This window comes from Scylla paramamosain, chromosome 4 (genome assembly GCF_035594125.1).
Source record: "Scylla paramamosain isolate STU-SP2022 chromosome 4, ASM3559412v1, whole genome shotgun sequence".
NCBI classification, from domain to species: Eukaryota; Metazoa; Arthropoda; class Malacostraca; order Decapoda; family Portunidae; genus Scylla; species Scylla paramamosain.
In genome coordinates this window covers 2745001-2762670 of record NC_087154.1, presented here as the reverse complement: position 1 = coordinate 2762670, position 17670 = coordinate 2745001, and the positions used below count along the sequence as shown (strand labels likewise).

The 17670-nt window shown below is 39.5% G+C and overlaps 1 protein-coding gene across 4 annotated transcripts in view; it reads right to left on the bottom strand.

Moving 5' to 3' along the window:
- Positions 1-3417: 3417 nt before the first annotated feature.
- Positions 3418-17670, bottom strand: part of LOC135098346 (AT-rich interactive domain-containing protein 5B-like) — a 132514-nt gene continuing 118261 nt past the window's right edge. For 2 of the 4 annotated variants that reach the window (XM_064000661.1, XM_064000674.1), the window contains exons 4-11: positions 15931-16141; positions 14781-15017; positions 14244-14555; positions 13860-14031; positions 13187-13307; positions 8566-8799; positions 6806-7059; positions 3418-6340 (exon numbers count right to left, since the gene is read on the bottom strand). In XM_064000661.1, coding sequence (XP_063856731.1) covers positions 5158-6340; positions 6806-7059; positions 8566-8799; positions 13187-13307; positions 13860-14031; positions 14244-14555; positions 14781-15017; positions 15931-16141 — 2724 coding nt within the window. In that variant the 3' untranslated portion in view covers positions 3418-5157. The remainder of the gene's footprint in view (positions 6341-6805; positions 7060-8565; positions 8800-13186; positions 13308-13859; positions 14032-14243; positions 14556-14780; positions 15018-15930; positions 16142-17670) is intronic. The other 2 variants (XM_064000666.1, XM_064000680.1) reach the window with 2 other exon arrangements.

The window sequence follows — 17670 nt, the reverse complement described above, 5'->3', positions numbered from 1 at the left end:
AGAATGCGGTGAACACAAGGGAATGAGTCTGTTGTGGCAAGACATGACGGTGATGAGGGCAATGGAAATCCAGCGAAAAATAAACAGATAAATAAATAACAAGGATTTGGTACACGGTCTCAAGGAAGTCAGCAGGCTCCCGACAGTGAGTACCGGCGCGCAAAGCAGAACGGAGCAAGGGACAGTGTCCGGGAAGGAAGGGATGACATCATGACAGCACCGCTGGGAGGTACTGCCGGGACCACATTCCTGCACCGGCCAGGCTCTTGACCCCTCCTTGCTCAAGTATAACTCCCAGCACACACACACACACACACACACACACACACACACACACACCTTTTCCCTTCTCACAGCAGAGAGAGAGAGAGAGAGAAAGAGAAAAAAAAATTTATTCTGTTTGTGTGTGTGTGTGTGTGTGTGTGTGTGTGTGTGCTTGTAGTCTTGCAGGTTTTGTTCCTCGATCCCTGCTTTAACTTTTTTTTTCTTTTCTGACAGCCGTCGTGTAGAAAGCTGGCTGGGTGCTTTACCTGCCGCTTACTGCAACTTGTGCATATGCAGTTCTTGATTTCACACACACACACACACACACACACACACACACACACACACACTAGCTCTCCAAAAAAAAAAAAATCATATATATATATATATATATATATATATATATATATATATATATATATATATATATATATATATATATATATATATATATATATATATAATAAATCATAAAAATAACTATCAATATAGCATGGGAGAAACACGCGTTGAGACAGGAGGCCACAGCAAGAAAAATTAATCCTGCTTGGTGTGGACATTACAAAGGCGTGTCGAGCTCCGATTCGTGAGTCAAGTTATGGACACAAAACTGTGAGTGGTTTCGGCTTACAATTTTTTGTACGCAAGCCAGAAGCGAAAGTTTACGTTACTCAAAGGATCCTGAAATGTGGATTTGAAAGGTCACTGGTAGCACGTAATAACATCAGAACTTTATCCCCCCTCCTCTCTCTCTCTCTTGCTGCCTTTCTACAAGAACATTATCTGTCCATGTACGAAAAATATTGTGAAGCCAATATTATTATAATTTTCTTTCTTTCTCTATTATTATTATTATTATTATTATTATTATTATTATTATTATTATTATTATTATTATTTATTTTATTTATTTATTCATTTATTTTGTCCAGTTACTTAAAATACGGAACTGCAAGCTGCATGTGACCATACTCCAACTTTCCCTATCTTGCCACTGATACTCATCCCTACTCCGTCCATCTTAATGTAGTTTTCTAATAATCTTCACTCCTCCATGCCTTTCAGTGGCAAATTCTAAGTCTCACGCTGTTTTCATCGCTTATGACCTCGCAGTAGAGAATCGAGATACTTCAAGAACTAAACTAAACATTTTTTTTTACAACTTTTCTACAGGCTATTATTAAGTCATGCTCACATTATAACGTACCGTATCGGTGGATTGGGGGTAATGCAATAAACTATGAAATAATGGTTATTGTCATAACAATCGTAAGTATTCTTGATGTACAACACAAGACCTTTAAAACAACACTCGTACATTTTTTTTTTTTGTGTGTGTATCGTGAACAGAACATGCACCACCGATTCGCAATTTACTAAGAAAAATTAGAATAAAATAATATATTTTGTGTTACAACCTGGAGCAACATAAATTGTGAATAAAATTTAGTCTTCGTGTCTTCGTGACGCTCCAATGATTTAATGAACGATGGTTATGTAATTGGTAACAATTCCGCAATGTTTGCTTGTGTCCCTGTTCCCCCCCAAAAAAAGTAAAAGGCCTTATTTCCATGAGGGATTTTAATCCTTAGGCATGATTGGGTTCCATGCATACACAAACATAAAAGACATTCTGATTCACCTTCAGACACCTACAGTACTATGCACTTGGGATATTTGACGTCCAAGGCGCCCCTCTCTATCTCATTCCCGCAGGATGATGTTGCCACAAGTTGCAATGTGATCAGAAGTACTTACATCAAGTTCACTACGCTGCTTTCGTGCACCAAATTCCATGCTACTATAATTTCCTTAGTACGCTCCTGCCAGTGCACTTTTCATTCTGGAGGAAGGTGATCACCGAAACAATGACGGAGAATCACACATACACACACACACTTCATTTAAAACACTAAGTCTTATCTATTTATTTACTTATTTATTGAAACTGCAGTTGTTCTTCTATTTAGAAACTTAGATGATCGTCTCCTGCTTTTAGAGGCTACATGGTAATCCCCAGCCGTGCCATGGTGGCACAGGAATGATCCCTCCCACGCCCTCTAGGGCTCTCAGTGCAGTCGCCATTGGACAGTTGACGGAGTTGTGGAGTATTCTTTGGCCACTTGGCAATAACTTGAAAATGTAAAGTATTATTTTCTTACCTGCTGATGAGCTGCCCTCGGGAGTGTTTTTGAGCCGCGTAATGATCAAGGTGGTGGAGGCGAGTGCACTTAGCTTATCATGACAGGTGACACGCTACCATGATGCAAGTTAATTCACACTGGCATGAATTTGACTGCGTGGTGCTGGTAGCAGACAGCCTCAGCCTCACCCAACCCTGGCTGGGGAACTGCCTTTTAGTGCACGATTGCTGCCATGACCCAGGCAATTGAGGGATGAAAAGGAAACTGTGGGACATCTGTTTTCATTCCTACATCCAGATGAGTTTTTTTTTTTACTTAGCTTCTCTTGAGGATGACGTCAGCCTGGGGTATTGACGAATCCACAAGAGAAGTAACCAATGAGCGACGCCGGGCAGTGTTGGGGCAACAGCTTTTCTGTTGCGGTTGTGGGGACCTGGTGGAGGCGCACTTAGCAATAACTTAATGCTAGTTTAATTAATTCAATTAATAAGAATCTTAACTATACCAGCTGCCCTACACTAAAAAAAGTTTCTGAGTTATGTGTTGACTAATAAGCTCTTAATATAGTTTAGAAATAACAAGGCTTCACAGAATGTATCAGTGTACATAAACATTTTGTCTCAGCTTGCAATTCTTGGGATTAGGGGAATTCATAATGTGGCCACATCACTGTGTGGTGGTAAAGAAGTCAGCATTATTCTCAGCTAGGAAAATGTAGTCACTCACCACAATACTTATAATGGTGTGGAAGGAGCACGCCAAGCAGTGGAAGCACAGCAAGCCTGCATATGGTGCTGGCTGCTTGAGTGCACAAAAGAAGGGTTTGCTGAGTTTGAAGTAAAGGATACCAATGTTTTCAGTATGGTAAATTTACAATATAAAAGATGAGTCAATTTTACAAAATGTTATTGATCAAAATATATTATATACATACAATATTGCATATGACAGGTTCAGATTCACTAAAATGATGCAGAAATGCCTAGGAGATACAATGATAAGATTCCACTCAATGGAATTTGTTTATTACATCCATGTTTTCCTTACATTGGTACAAAAGGTAATGCTTCAGGTAAGAATTACCAAACCTTCCAGAGATGAGAACAAGTCAGGCATGGATGAAAGGCTCCATCACCTTCCTGCTATCTTGTTCATTTTCCTAATGGTACTTGGTCCTTTCTATGTTCAATAAAATCCATTTCATTATGTACAGATTATGTAAAGTAAAATTTGCAGAGATATGTACAAAGAATGAATGCTATTTGAGGAAATAATCTTTGGTCAGTCGAGATACAATATAACACTTATGGAAGGACCATTCTTTATTTAACATACACATATCTACAAGTTAGAAGTACTTAAAAAGATTCTCATAGAGAAACATATTACACACTATTTGAGGTGAGTTTCTGAACACAGAATATTGAACCTATGATCAAAAACAGTCTAATAAACAGTTTTGGGGACTAAGAAATCCTACTTTTGATAGTGAAGCTCATTTTTTCTTCTTTGATTCATGGTTCAAATGACAGACTGGAGACACAACCATTGATGATCATTAGTTTAATGTTCCATTATCAGGTAATCACCTCTCAAGTGAACTTCTCAATGTGCATCATGACACCCGAGGTAGTCGTGACCAAGCTCAGAGCAGGATCCAAGAATGGACACTTTAACTGCCAGTTTCCAACATGTTGTTTTAAAAAAGAAAGAAAAAAAACTACAGTAATGTCTTTCTGGCTATGACCACTAAATTTCATTAGAAAAAATAACTAATCTAATACTTTACATTATCATAAAAAATTAAAAAGTGGTGAGTTTATTAATTTCCATACTTATGTACAATACACAATCATTTCCTTGTTGTAATCTGAGAAAATAAAATAAACTAGGCACTTACTGAACCCAAGAAAATCTTATTCTAAACCAGGTACCAAAAGAGCCCCTCCTCTCAGGACTTTTCAAGGTTTCTGTTATTGTAAAACTTATTTCTCATGTTTTCTCAAGATAGTTTACTTCCTCAGCTTGTTTTCATATTAATGGAAAATCAAACATAATAAGGCTTAATTTATAATGAAAAACAAAAGATTTATTTTTCAACTCTATAAATTTTCAGAGATTCCATTAACATACTGAAGATAATGTTCAGACAAGTGTTGAGAAATCATTACCTAATACTGAGGATTACAATCATAAGTTGAGCAATATCTATTGAATAAAAATCATGAAAAATAAGTTTTATTTCTCAAGATTGGCAGAAACAATCTTATTCCACTTTTCCCCCAATACATTGTGAGGAATGGTAGGGCTGTGGTATTGGTGTGATGGTGAGCATGATGACAATGAAGATGATGATGTGGTGATGATGATGATGATGATGATGATGATGATGATGATGATGATGATGGTGGTGGTGGTGGTAGTGGTGGTGGTGGTGGTGGTGGTGGTGGTGGTGGTGGTGGTGGTGGTAATGCATTGAGGTGAGGCTGGAGATGGAGGTGATATGGGCGTGAGGAGAGAGGTATATCTTCGGAAAACAGTTATCTGATTCCAAACATACTGGGAAAACAAAGGTGTCAAAACCAGGATGTGTAAAAAAAAAAAAAGGAAAAAAAAAAAAGACAGCTGCATGATAAAAAGATGAATTATAATTAACAGAAAGGTGGGAATAATTTTTTTGATGCAACAGGTGAGCAGAGAATGGGCTGAGTGAACACGATTGAATGAGATGATTGATTTGGCCATGGCTTTACTTAGTTGTGGGCGGGTTGTGGTTGTGGGTGTGTGGTGACACGAGGCCCGAGAGAAAATGTGGGGCAGGAAGGTTACCTTGAGGAAGAAAATTCTTGTACATTCCTAAGCTATTTAGAGCATCAGGCGAAAGACCTGACAGACCCGGAAGCCCCAGTGAACTGAGTTGTAGGTGGGCTTGTGCCATGTGGTGAACAGCTGATGCTGAGCCTGAACTGCTGCCACCTCCACTACTAGTGGTGGGGATTAGACTGTGAGGCAACATACTATAATAGGCAGCAAGAGCAGTGGGATCCATGAAGGGAAACATTGACAGAGGAGGACCCCCTGCCCCCGAGTTTGGCTTCACCCCGGGAGCAAGCATTGGGTTCAGGTACGGGAGTAGTGCAGGTGCCAGGGACAGGCCTGGTGGCAACCCCTGAGCTGCAGCCGCTGCAAGAGCTGCTGCAGATACTCCAGTTGCTGCTGCTGCAGCAGCTGCTGCAGGATTTTTACTTGGTGAATGCCTAGGAACAGGATCTGAAGATTTTATGCTCACATGTGGAGGAGGAACCCTACCAATATTAGAGTTTTTACTTGTACCTGGTTTAGCAACAGAGGATACGGTTATATCTCGTCTGGTTGACAAATCTAGAAGTTCTATTTCTGGCCTCTCTGTTTTAGATGACCTTCCATTTCTGTTTGTCGACGCACGACTGAGATCCAATATTTCTATTTCTGGACTAGTGCTCTTATTGTCTTTACTTAAGTCTCTTACATCTGTTGTAGGTTTGCCATACATGTGTTTGGATTGGGAATACACAGATGGAGACTGGAAGACCCTTGGGGGTTCAGGTCCTATTGGGTCCCGCAAGGACTTGGTCACAGGGTGCTGGTGTGCTGCAGGGGCAGGAGCTGGAAAGATGCTGGTTTGTGGTAAGAGCTGTGCTAATGCACTAATTGTTTTGTTGCTCTGGTGTGCTGGAAGAAGTAGCTTAGCGTTGGAGTCTAACAGATTCATTTGTCTTAAGAAATCTGCAGGAACAAGTCCTGGTACTGCTGGCAGGGGTGGCTTGCATGAGGGTGGCTCTTGAATCACAGACGGACGTCCACTGTCTTTGTCTCTGGAGCTTGCACCATTGACTCGGGTACTGTCTGTTTTCAGTCTCTTGGCTGCTGGTTCTTGTAACGGCTTCTCGTATCTGCAAAAATATAATCTTAATTTAGATTTCATGAAAGTTCATGACTGTGTCTTTATGTATATAAAATCAAACCAACCAAAATTAGTAAATAACAGTAAGCTTTCATTTTTATGAGCAAGAAATAGACAAAATGAGAAAATTAGACAGTGTAAACAGTGATGAACAGCAAATGTTTATATGAAAGGTAGTACTAAATGCAGAGCATAAAAAGAATTTAGTTTCATGAGAAAGTGCAATTGGACACAAAATAATTTGTTTTTCTGTGTGTGTGTGTGTGTGTGTGTGTGTGTGTAAATATATATATATATATATATATATATATATATATATATATATATATATATATATATATATATATATATATATATATATATATATATATATATATATATATATATATATATATATATATATATATAAACTTTAGAGCTAAACATTTCCGTGTTTTGAGTACACAAAACATACCTTTCTGCAATTTTGGCGAGGTCCTGAAGGGCTGACATTCCTAGTGTTGCTTTCACTCCCTCCAGGGCCATCAGATCTGCCAACTGTAGTCCTGGAGGCATTACTGACAGACTGGGATCCAGGAGTCCTGTAAACCCTTCTGGCATCCCGAGAGGACCCATGGAGCGTGGGATGGGTGTAATGGTGATTTCTGGCCTCTTGGCAAGGTCAGCTGGGATTGTGTTTTGTTCCTTTTTGGTGTTAACCTTTGGAACCTAAAACAGAAAGATGCTTCATGTACCCTGATTACAAGATAACTTTGGGAGATGAGAATCAGGAAGAATAGATATAACAGTTCATGAGATCATCAAAATCAATTGATCAGAGGATAACAATGCAACTGCACTAAATCATGCAAGAATATGTTGCAACACAGCAGAGTATGGACAGTATCCCATCCACCATCTCAATTATTTTTTACCCCAAATAGAGAGAAATTGCAAGTGAAAAGGACAAAATCCTTCAAGCTGCCATTAACTTAGAGAAAAGTTTTATTGGTGAAATTTTCTGTAGTTTCTGAGATGTCTTACTAATGCCTTCATAAAGGAATTCAAGGAAGATAGACAAACTAAATATGCCATCAAAGATTTTAGTTGCAAAATTTGATATCATCTAATTCAAGAAACATGTATTTTTCATAAAACTGCCTGTGTCTGCTGTTAGGTGAGAGATACACTGCAAGAAACAACTATGATAGTGTGTGTGTGTGTGTGCATGTGTATGAGAGAGAGAGAGAGAGAGAGAGAGAGAGAGAGAGAGAGAGAGAGAGAGAGAGAGAGAGAGAGAGAGAGAGAGAGAGAGAGAGAGAGAGAGAGAGAGAGAGAGAGAGAGAGAGAGAGAGAGAGAGAGAGAGAGAGAGAGAGAGAGAGAGAGAGAGAGAGAGAGAGAGAGTGAGTGCAGACTTGTCAAAATATTTTTCCTATGATTGGAAATACTACTTTTTGTGTTCAATGTCATGACATCAAATTCCAAACTTCTCAAAGGTATTGACTGCCCAGTGTGCACTGAAAAAAATAAAATAAATAAAGGTATGAAAAATCAGACACAATGAGATTGAGTTACATAATGGCATGCAATTTAATGCATTTTCTCTTTCATAATAACATGCACTAAGTGTTAAAATGTTGCTACACTCAGAGCTACTTACCACTTATCTACACACAAATACAGGTGGCTCAGTGCCAAAAGACATGCAGGGTTTCAAACCTCTGATGCATACAATGTAGTAATGTAGTACACTTGATGCATTCAGTGGAAGAAAAAATGTTGAGTAACAATGTGAAAAAGGCATGCATGTGAGGTATCTTTGTAATGATCGGTTCTGTACTTAGTTCACGCTGGCCTTTACGTTTGTACTTAGTTGATTCTAAGTAATGAAAAGGGTGGTTTTGCTAATACTCTCTTCACTGCATCCACTACTGCTTCCTATCTCTTGGATTCGCACCACATCCATGGGAATGTACTCTTATAATATATATATATATATATATATATATATATATATATATATATATATATATATATATATATATATATATATATATATATATATATATATATATATATATATATATATATTGGGGATGATTAAACAACAATGGGTTTATGCTCTGCCTGCAGCGGGTGGGCAGAGCCAAGCATGAGGTGGGGGTTAGGATGTGCACCAAGCCGGGTCACCAGGCAGCGGCAGCAGGCTGTGAACGCACCGCAGGGTAACTTACCGCCAGCTCCATGGGTGTGGTGGGAGGACTGACTGAGGTGGGTGGTGCAGGGCTGGCTTGTGGTGGAGTGCCCACAGGGGGTGAAGCACCTAAAGAGCCAGGGTGAGGCCCACTGAGCAACCCATGTACCTCCTGTGCCCCTCCAAGGTGGCCAGGAGGAGTGTGAGGGGGCATCAACTGGGGACAGCTGATCCCAAACTTGGGAGAGGACTTGAGGTCACTTGGCACATGCTGCTGTGAGAGACAACACTCGTCATGCTCCACCATTCCCCACCATAACACTCCGCCTATTGTCTGTCCAGCGTCCAAATCACGACTCACTTGGTCACTGTCTTCCATTACAAGTACTTTGCTCCATTCAGAATTATGGCCTCGAGGTGAAAGGTTTGCCAGAAATTGATGTAAACACTGAATTTCTTCAAACATAAAGTATTCCAATTTGAATTCATTCTTCTTGCCGTCATCGAAGTGTTCCCTTAACTCTTTAGTCTGCTTCAGCACAGTCTACATCAACCAACAAGAGTCACTCAGGGAGAAATCATTTACTTAACATTCAAGTCCTCAAATTTTTACGATGAATCATCACATCTTAATGATCTAAATGATCTCCAACTTCAAAAAATCAAAACTATTAAGTTTGAAAATGTTATGTTTCAGTGAATTATCACTATGAACTGTAACAACAATTCAGCAACACTTACTAAGGGTTTTTCTAATTAAAATGGTACTCTGATCATCATTACTGTAGAAATCTTAAAATTTTATTCTAACGAGATGTTGAGATCCACTTCTAAACAATGTTCTTGAAGAACACTCTTGATAGCACACTCCAACACCCTGCACAGGCAAACACCACCACTATACCAGCGTGACTAGCCAACGAGTGTGTGTGTGTGTGTGTGTGTGTGTGTGTGTGTGTGTGTGTGTGTGTGTGTGTGTGTGTGTGTGTGTGTGTGTGTGTGTGTGTGTGTGTGTGTGTGTGTGTGTGTGTTTGTGTGTGTGTGTGTGTGTGTGTGTGTGTGTGAGCTGAAACACCACCACTATACCAGCGCGATTAGCCAACGATTGTGTGTGTGTGTGTGTGAGAGACCTCAAACACCACCACTATACCAGTGTGACTAGCCAATATGTGTGTGTGTGTGTGTGTGTGTGTGTGTGTGTGTGTGTGTGTGTGTGTGTGTGTGTGTGTGTGTGTGTGTGTGTGTGAGAAAGCTCAAACACCACCATTATACCAGTGTGACTACCCAACGAGGGTATGTGTGTGTGTGTGTGTGTGTGTGTGTGTGTGTGTGTGTGTGTGTGTGTGTGTGTGTGTGTGTGTGTGTGTGTGTGTGTGTGTGTGTGTGTGTGTGTGTGTGTGTGTGTGTGTGTGTGAGAGAAAGCTCAAACACCACCATTATACCAGTGCAACTACCCAATGAGGGTGTGTGTGTGTGTGTGTGTGTGTGTGTGTGTGTGTGTGTGTGTGTGTGTGTGTGTGTGTGTGTGTGTGTGTGTGTGTGTGTGTGTGTGTGTGTGTGTGTGTATGTGAGCTCAACATTCAGTCTGGTAAAGATACCAAAAAATATTTTTGTTCTGTGTTTAACATTCACTGGGTTTTGTGGCGCAGGCTCTCAAGAAATGACTTGTGGGGGATACCAGTGATGGAACTCCATGATCACTGTGCCTTTACCTGTTTTTATCTAAACACCGATTTCTTTTTATACATGTAAAAGAAACTGGTCAAGGGCATAAAATCTGGGAGAAAAGAAGCCCATATGACTTGTTGCTCCCTAATAACAGTATAAAAATAGCTAATGTAGTGCCAGAGATGCCCTGATACCCTCTTCTGGAACAGTTCAGATTGTAGGAAGATGGAAAAGAGACACAGTTAACCTAGAGAATTCCACAGTTTACCGGTTGCTGTCATCATAATGAGACAAATAGGGATTCACCCTAATCATGAGTAAGACAGGCTGATAACATGATAAATAGTCTCGTTTTTTAAAGTAATGATATTCAATGTGGCTGACCACAATAGGCAATAATGTCTCACTGAACTGAAGTTCATGAGATAATTCTTCACATAGTACTTGACATGAATAAATGGCCTGGCTTGACCAGATCCAGCACACTTCCTGCCACCTGCCCAATGCTCCTACACACCATGCAACAAAGGCCGCCCTGGCTCAGTCATGCCGGCTTTGCTCACACCTTGGCTCACTTGGTTCTGCCTCATGTGGGGCACTTCTTGATTCATTTGGACCTTGTTACTACTGGCTACTTCTGTATCATTCTTTGATGAGCTGTTTATTTACACACACATTCGATACAAAGGACTGCATGAGCCATGAGTGATGATCCAAATGAGAGAAGGAAGATGATCCAAATGAACTATGAATGATATATGGTTTAAATTAGCCAAGAATGACTTCCTGAATGGGCTACGAACACAATTCAAATTAGCCATGAATGGTAGTTTGAATGAGTTTAGAATGACAGTCAGAGTGAGTCAAGATGATGGTTCCAATGGGTCAGCCTTGGTCTCTCATCCCTTGAAATAACACAGGGTAATTTTGCTTCCTATGAGTTTTGTATCAAATTTTTGTTCTTTCTGAATGTTGCAAGAATGGTAATTTTCACATGAATAGAAATAAGTGATAGAAAAATCTGCAACCTTTCCCTTTGTTCAAGGAGAGTTAAGAGGAAACAGTCTGTCACATCAGTGTCCCAAACCAGCCCCTTCACATAAGGCATTTAATTGTTTTCCCTTGCACAGTACTCAGATGCTCTGTATTCAGCAGCAAACAATGTCCATGTCCTAAGCACTTCAGTTTTACTAGAAGTGAATGCATTAAGTGATACCGGAACCCTCAATGTATTAATTCACTATTTCATCATCTAAAGTACACAGCGTGTGAGGATTATGAGCAGAAGTGTTTCTTAAGTTAAACTGCCATGCTTAGTGAGAAAAGACATTGCAATCATTCCACTGTATTAGTGAGCTACTGAACAGATCAAAGTGTACCCTGCAGAGTCCAGACCTAAACATATTTCCATAATATCAAACATGCTAAGAAATGTACTACAGATATGAGGCAACAACACACTACTAGTAAGTTAAGTAAGAGGCAGGGCAATGCTAGAAAAAATAACAAATATAAATATCAATGCATAATAACAATACTTGAGTGATATCAAATATGCAATTTGATGAAGATGCACATGATAATATTCATAAAAATACTAGACCACTTGTAAACAGAAAGAAAACAATCAGTATTCATCATGGCTCAATCTTATCCTTAGTGTAGACATGTATCATTCTACATCAATAGTCACTACTGTATTAGACTGCATTAATTTTCTGATCTAACTCAATTATGAAACAACAGAAAAGTGAAGTCTTGTTAGGCTGCACTCAGTAGAGCACAAAACAAATACATGAAACTGTAGACTAGTTTTGTTTGCAAGCATAGGCAAAATAAAAAAAAAAGTCATATGTATTTTGAATTATTTGCATTTTAGCTGTAAGATCAGTAATTCTTAAAAAAAAGAAAAAAAAAATCCTCACAGGTACACGTGATGTGCCTCAGCAGTGGCTTGGGTGAAGCTGTGCACCCAATGTGTACCAGGGAAAGTGTGTGTGTGTGTGTGTGTGTGTGTGTGTGTGTGTGTGTGTGTTTTACCTACTCATATTTGTATTTTCCAAAGGAATGAGTCCAACTCATTCCTTCTCCATGTTGTAATTTTCACTAAAACCTTTGGTGAAGGACTGTCAAATGCAAGTATTTCAGCAAGAAAAAAGTTCTCTATGCTCTTTCTCAATCAAAACACAGCCATGGCCAGTACTCCAGCTGATCTCAGATCACTTTGAGGGTTTGGTCTTCAAGAAAGAAAACAGACTTACTCAGCATGGAGTTGTTCTCAGTCCCATATTCTTAAACTTTTTGGCATCCTTACTCAACAGTTTTTAACAAGCTATAGCGGAAGCTACTGAGGATTTCATGGGTATTTTCATGATTGCAGTGATAGTTCAATAAGTGTTCTATATTATCAACAGGAAAAACACCCATGAGAACCTAACTGATCACCTCTGTGGCCTTTGAAAATAATTATGATGAGGGATGAAGGCACTGAGATTACAAGCATGTGTCGGAAGACTCAAAGAGTGACAGTGAGCTGTGATGATGTAGCCACAGCTGTCTGGTCTCCCAATGACAAAGACAAATGTCCTTCACATACTGATTATTTACAATAAACAAGATTATTGAATTGCAGCAGCAGATTTGAATTTTAGATTGCTATGTCTACCATTAGTTAAGTCTGACTACATATCTTGCAATTCTCTCTTAAATCATTAACTCCTTTGCTTCTCCCTCCATTTTAAGCATTCTTCTTTTCTATTCTTAGTTTACATCGTGTGTGTGTGTGTGTGTGTGTGTGTGTGTGTGTGTGTGTGTGTGTGTGTGTGTGTGTGTGTGTGTGTGTGTGTGTGTGTGTGTGTGTGTGTGTGTGTGTGTGTACGCAGCACTGTGAGGAGGAGTGGTCAGCCAGGGTCTACCTTTACTAGTGTGCTCTGGGACCTGTCTTCCATAAGTAACAACAGGAAACACAAAGTAAAACTTAACTCCGAACTTACTTGTAATATAGACACAGATGGTTCTCCTGGATCGGACTTGATCTTGTTTGGCTTGGGTGAACCGATACCCAAAAGTTTCTTCTGCTCAGCTAATAGGAATTTTTCATATGGCAGCAAGAGTCTGAAAATATACCAAAAAATTCATCACTGTTTTTCCAGTTTGTGAGACTCCAAACATCTGGATTTGAATTAGAAGTTATATGTGATCTAATTTTCATTAATTTCAATTTATTTTTGGACACAAGTAAATAATAACAGCCATTACTGATCCTCAAAGCCTGATATATTTGTGGTGAGTGCATAGCACAGGTGTGATGCCTAAATATGACTGAATAAAACATTTGATGGAGTGAGTGGCACAATACACTGGTGTACAATAACAATCAATCTTCTATACACTGTACTTCATGCAGCTTTAAGCATCGTTCAACATAAACGCTTCTGGTCCACTGAACAGTGAAAGGTAAAGGAGGAACAAAGTGAGCAGGTCCCCAACTTAACCTCATCCATGGCAGACAAAATAGAAACAAAATGCTTGATGAACAGACCTGCACTCCGCAAAATAGGGTTTGCATCAAGATCTTATGTGGTGAACTCCTGGTGCCTGTTTCCCTTCAGCATTTCAATTGCTGTAATACAGTCAACAGGAGAAAATTTGGAGTGATGTACGTACCTCTCATAGTGACGCTTCATCATACTGGCATAAGACTGAGCACTTTGTGGAGGGTGGGAGGAGGGAGCACTGCCACTAAGCTCCTCGTACAGCTGCTTCCACAACTTCTTCTCCCCTACAGCCTCAAAGCCTCCCAGCTGTTGCACTCTCGTGAACAGCTCAAACACATTCACTGCAAAATATAGACATGAATAATAATAATAATAATAATAATAATAATAATAATAATAATAATAATAATAATAATAATAATAAATAAATAAATACATAAATAAATAAATAAATAAATAAATGAAAATCATCATACAACAAGAACACTAAACTAGTGATTGTAAGACAGGTGTAGCACTACAAGTGAAGACAGGAAGGGGAGGCAACACTCACACTGCTTGTATCCAATGTGTGGGAGCCTGGTGATGGGTGTGTTGCGGTCCTTCATGAACTTGTTCAGCTTGGACATGAAGTCCACCTCTATCAAGCGATTCAAGGCTGGTGTGGAAAAGTCATTCTTGACTTGTGACAGGTGAGAGCGAGAACTGCTCTTGCGGTCCAGCACACGCAGTCCATTGGGTTTGGCGGTCAGGCCGGGCTTACCCTTCAGTCTCGGCCTGATATCTTCAGAGGTCTCCGAGGATTCTGATTCTGAGTCTGTTGGTTTCTTTCGCTTCTTTCTTGGTCGACCCTGAAGCTTGGGTGCTGCAGAGGTTGTGATTGTTAGTCTGTGCTAAATGAGCTCATCTTTGCATTCACATTCACTTGAAAAGTGAAGCAAATCATGAAGTGGCACATAACTTGACTACTAAGCAGTCTAATTAACACATTTACACAATGAAGATTAAAACTCTACAATGACATTCACCAAACTGAAGCCAAATATAGAGTACCAAACTGAATTTCCTCCACCAGGACTAAGACACTTACATAAATGATTGCAGAGGAGGTCGTGGCCCTCCAGCTCTGGGTAATCAAACACGTCTCTGCAGAAGAGCATGCGTGTTCTTCTGGAGGGCACCACAAAGCCCCCCAGGGCCACCACTATTCGACTCCTCATGTACTCCTCCTCCACGCCCTCCAAGCGCTTGAGCAGACCCCGGATGCGACAGTACTTGTCGAAGGCAAGGATGATGACGTGCACACTGTTGGGCTCCACCACATCTCCTGTACACCAAAAAAATAACCGTCTCTCACTTCTGTACAATACAAAAGCAAAGATAAATATTTGGTCCTGCCACCATTTGAAGAGAGAGAGAGAGAGAGAGAGAGAGAGAGAGAGAGAGAGAGAGAGAGAGAGAGAGAGAGAGAGAGAGAGAGAGAGAGAGAGAGAGAGAGAGAGAGAGAGAGAGAGAGAGAGAGAGAGAGAGAGAGAGAGAGAGAGAGAGAGAGAGAGAGAGAGAGAGAGAGAGAGAGAGAGAGAGAGAGAGAGAGAGAGAGAGAGAGAGAGAGAGAGAGAGAGAGAGAGAGAGAGAGAGAGAGAGAGATTCTTAAAGCTTAGGATGTGTATTTAATTAAGATACCAGAAACTGTGTTCTGGCATCACCTGTATCTGTTTATTACAAAAAATTAAACAAAAACTGATCATGATAATGAGGATTATTAAGTTAACATAAACTTGTACAAAATATGAGAAGTAAAACACAATGTTACAAAATAGTAAAAAGAAAACTTTGTACAGCAATCAAGATATCAAAACATGATTGGAACCAAATTTATCAAATTTTTTTTTGCATTCTTTCTTTGACATTTATTTGGAATGGCAAGTTGGGCAAAACTTATTTATTCCCCCTTTTTTTTGTTTAAAAAAAAAAAAATAAAATAAAAAAATAATATATATATATATATATATATATATATATATATATATATATATATATATATATATATATATATATATATATATATATATATATATATATATATATATATATATATATATATATATATATATATATATATATATATATATATATATATATATATATATATATATATATATAAAGGATAATTCACCACCTTTACAGTTCAAAATCTGCACCAAAAAATTTTCAAGGGCAAGCAGTAGCAAGGTACTCACCAATTAGCTTCTTCTCCCTCATGACCTCCTCAATGTCCAGCGCCCCTGAGATAGGTGGTGTGTAGTGGGCATCGTTGGCTGGGTCCTGGGAAGGAGGCCCGTACACCCCCAGCAGACCAGTGTCCCATTTGACACTCACAGCTGCCCTCATCCACCCAATGACATCCTCTGCCCGGAGCACCACCTTCTCTGCTAGGGACACCACCTCGTGCTGCCAACAAAACTCAATCTTAGATTCTCTTGTGGTTAACTTTGTTTTGGGACAGCAAGCAAACCAAATCCATCCAGACAACAGTACTGGGAGTGACTCAGGCAAGTATGTATGCATAAATATGTAAAGAAATGGAGAAATAAAAACCATACTGAAGATTTCGCAAAAGTTCTAAATCAAATGTGGCTTCTCTCTCTCTCTCTCTCTCTCTCTCTCTCTCTCTCTCTCTCTCTCTCTCTCTCTCTCTCTCTCTCTCTCTCTCAACAAATATCTTCCTCTCTTCCGTGTCTCACTCTCATCAATGAATCACTTCCATTCAATTCCTCTCTATTTAAGTTGCTTTACCTCACAACATTCCCTTTATTTCCTCCCATACTATCATGCATCTCCTTGACAAACCTTTCCTCTCTCCATTCACCCATTCTTTCCAAGGATTCTTTTCTCACTCCTGGTCAGCAGAGAGTGTGATGAGATCAGACCTTCCTTTAATCTTTTCACTGCAATCTGACACATCACTAACCACCTCCTTTGAGTTGAACAGCCACCTTTAAATGTTAAATTGACCACTGTCCATTTTTTTCTTATAGATGACTGCCAAGATTTTGTACAATGGCATTAGTGCAGTGAATTGTTGCATACCACTGCGACAAAACTAATTCTCTGAGTGCTAATGATGTTTGCTATTCTATCTGTATAACAGGGGGCAGTTTTACTAAAAAATGACATGGGGAGGGGCTTATGTTGAACTAGATATGGAAGAGTATACTACATACATTACTAAATGCTTGATAACACCTGTTGCTGCTGCTGTGTGATCTTTCTTAACTGGATGACTTGTGGAAACAGGCAGGCACATTTCATACAGGGAGTGCCACATGTAGGACTGACAGATTCCAGCAGTTTCCTTTATTTTCTCATGTTCCTATCAAAAACATATACAAACCCTTTCCTAAAGCTCAAATGTCAATGGGTTAACACATGCCTGACAGAGCTCCCCACCCAACCCAGCCAGGGAGGCACAAATACCTTAATAGATGTCTTCATGAGCAGCAGCCAAGGCAAGGCATGGAGCAGCCAATGCACAACAACACTTTGGGGGTTTTAAATGCATCTTATGGACTACTCTGCATCATCTTATTATTATTATTATTATTATTCTTGTTAATATTTTCATCATTATTATTATAATTTTACCATTTTTTTCAAAGTTATGGTGTGTGTGTGTGTGTGTGTGTGTGTGTGTGTGTGTGTGTGTGTGTGTGTGTGTGTGTGTGTGTGTGTGTGTGTGTGTGTGTGTGTGTGTGTGTGTGTCCTTGTTTTACTTCGAAGATAACCTAGATAAAAAAAGTATGAAGATATATGACACACACACACACACAAACACACACACACACACACACACACACACACACACACACACACACACACACACGTTTTCAAGGTCATGTAAATACTCATGCGATTCTCAAACGCTGTAATAAAATATTGCCTTTTTTACTGTCACAATATTTTTGGTCGAGAGAGAGAGA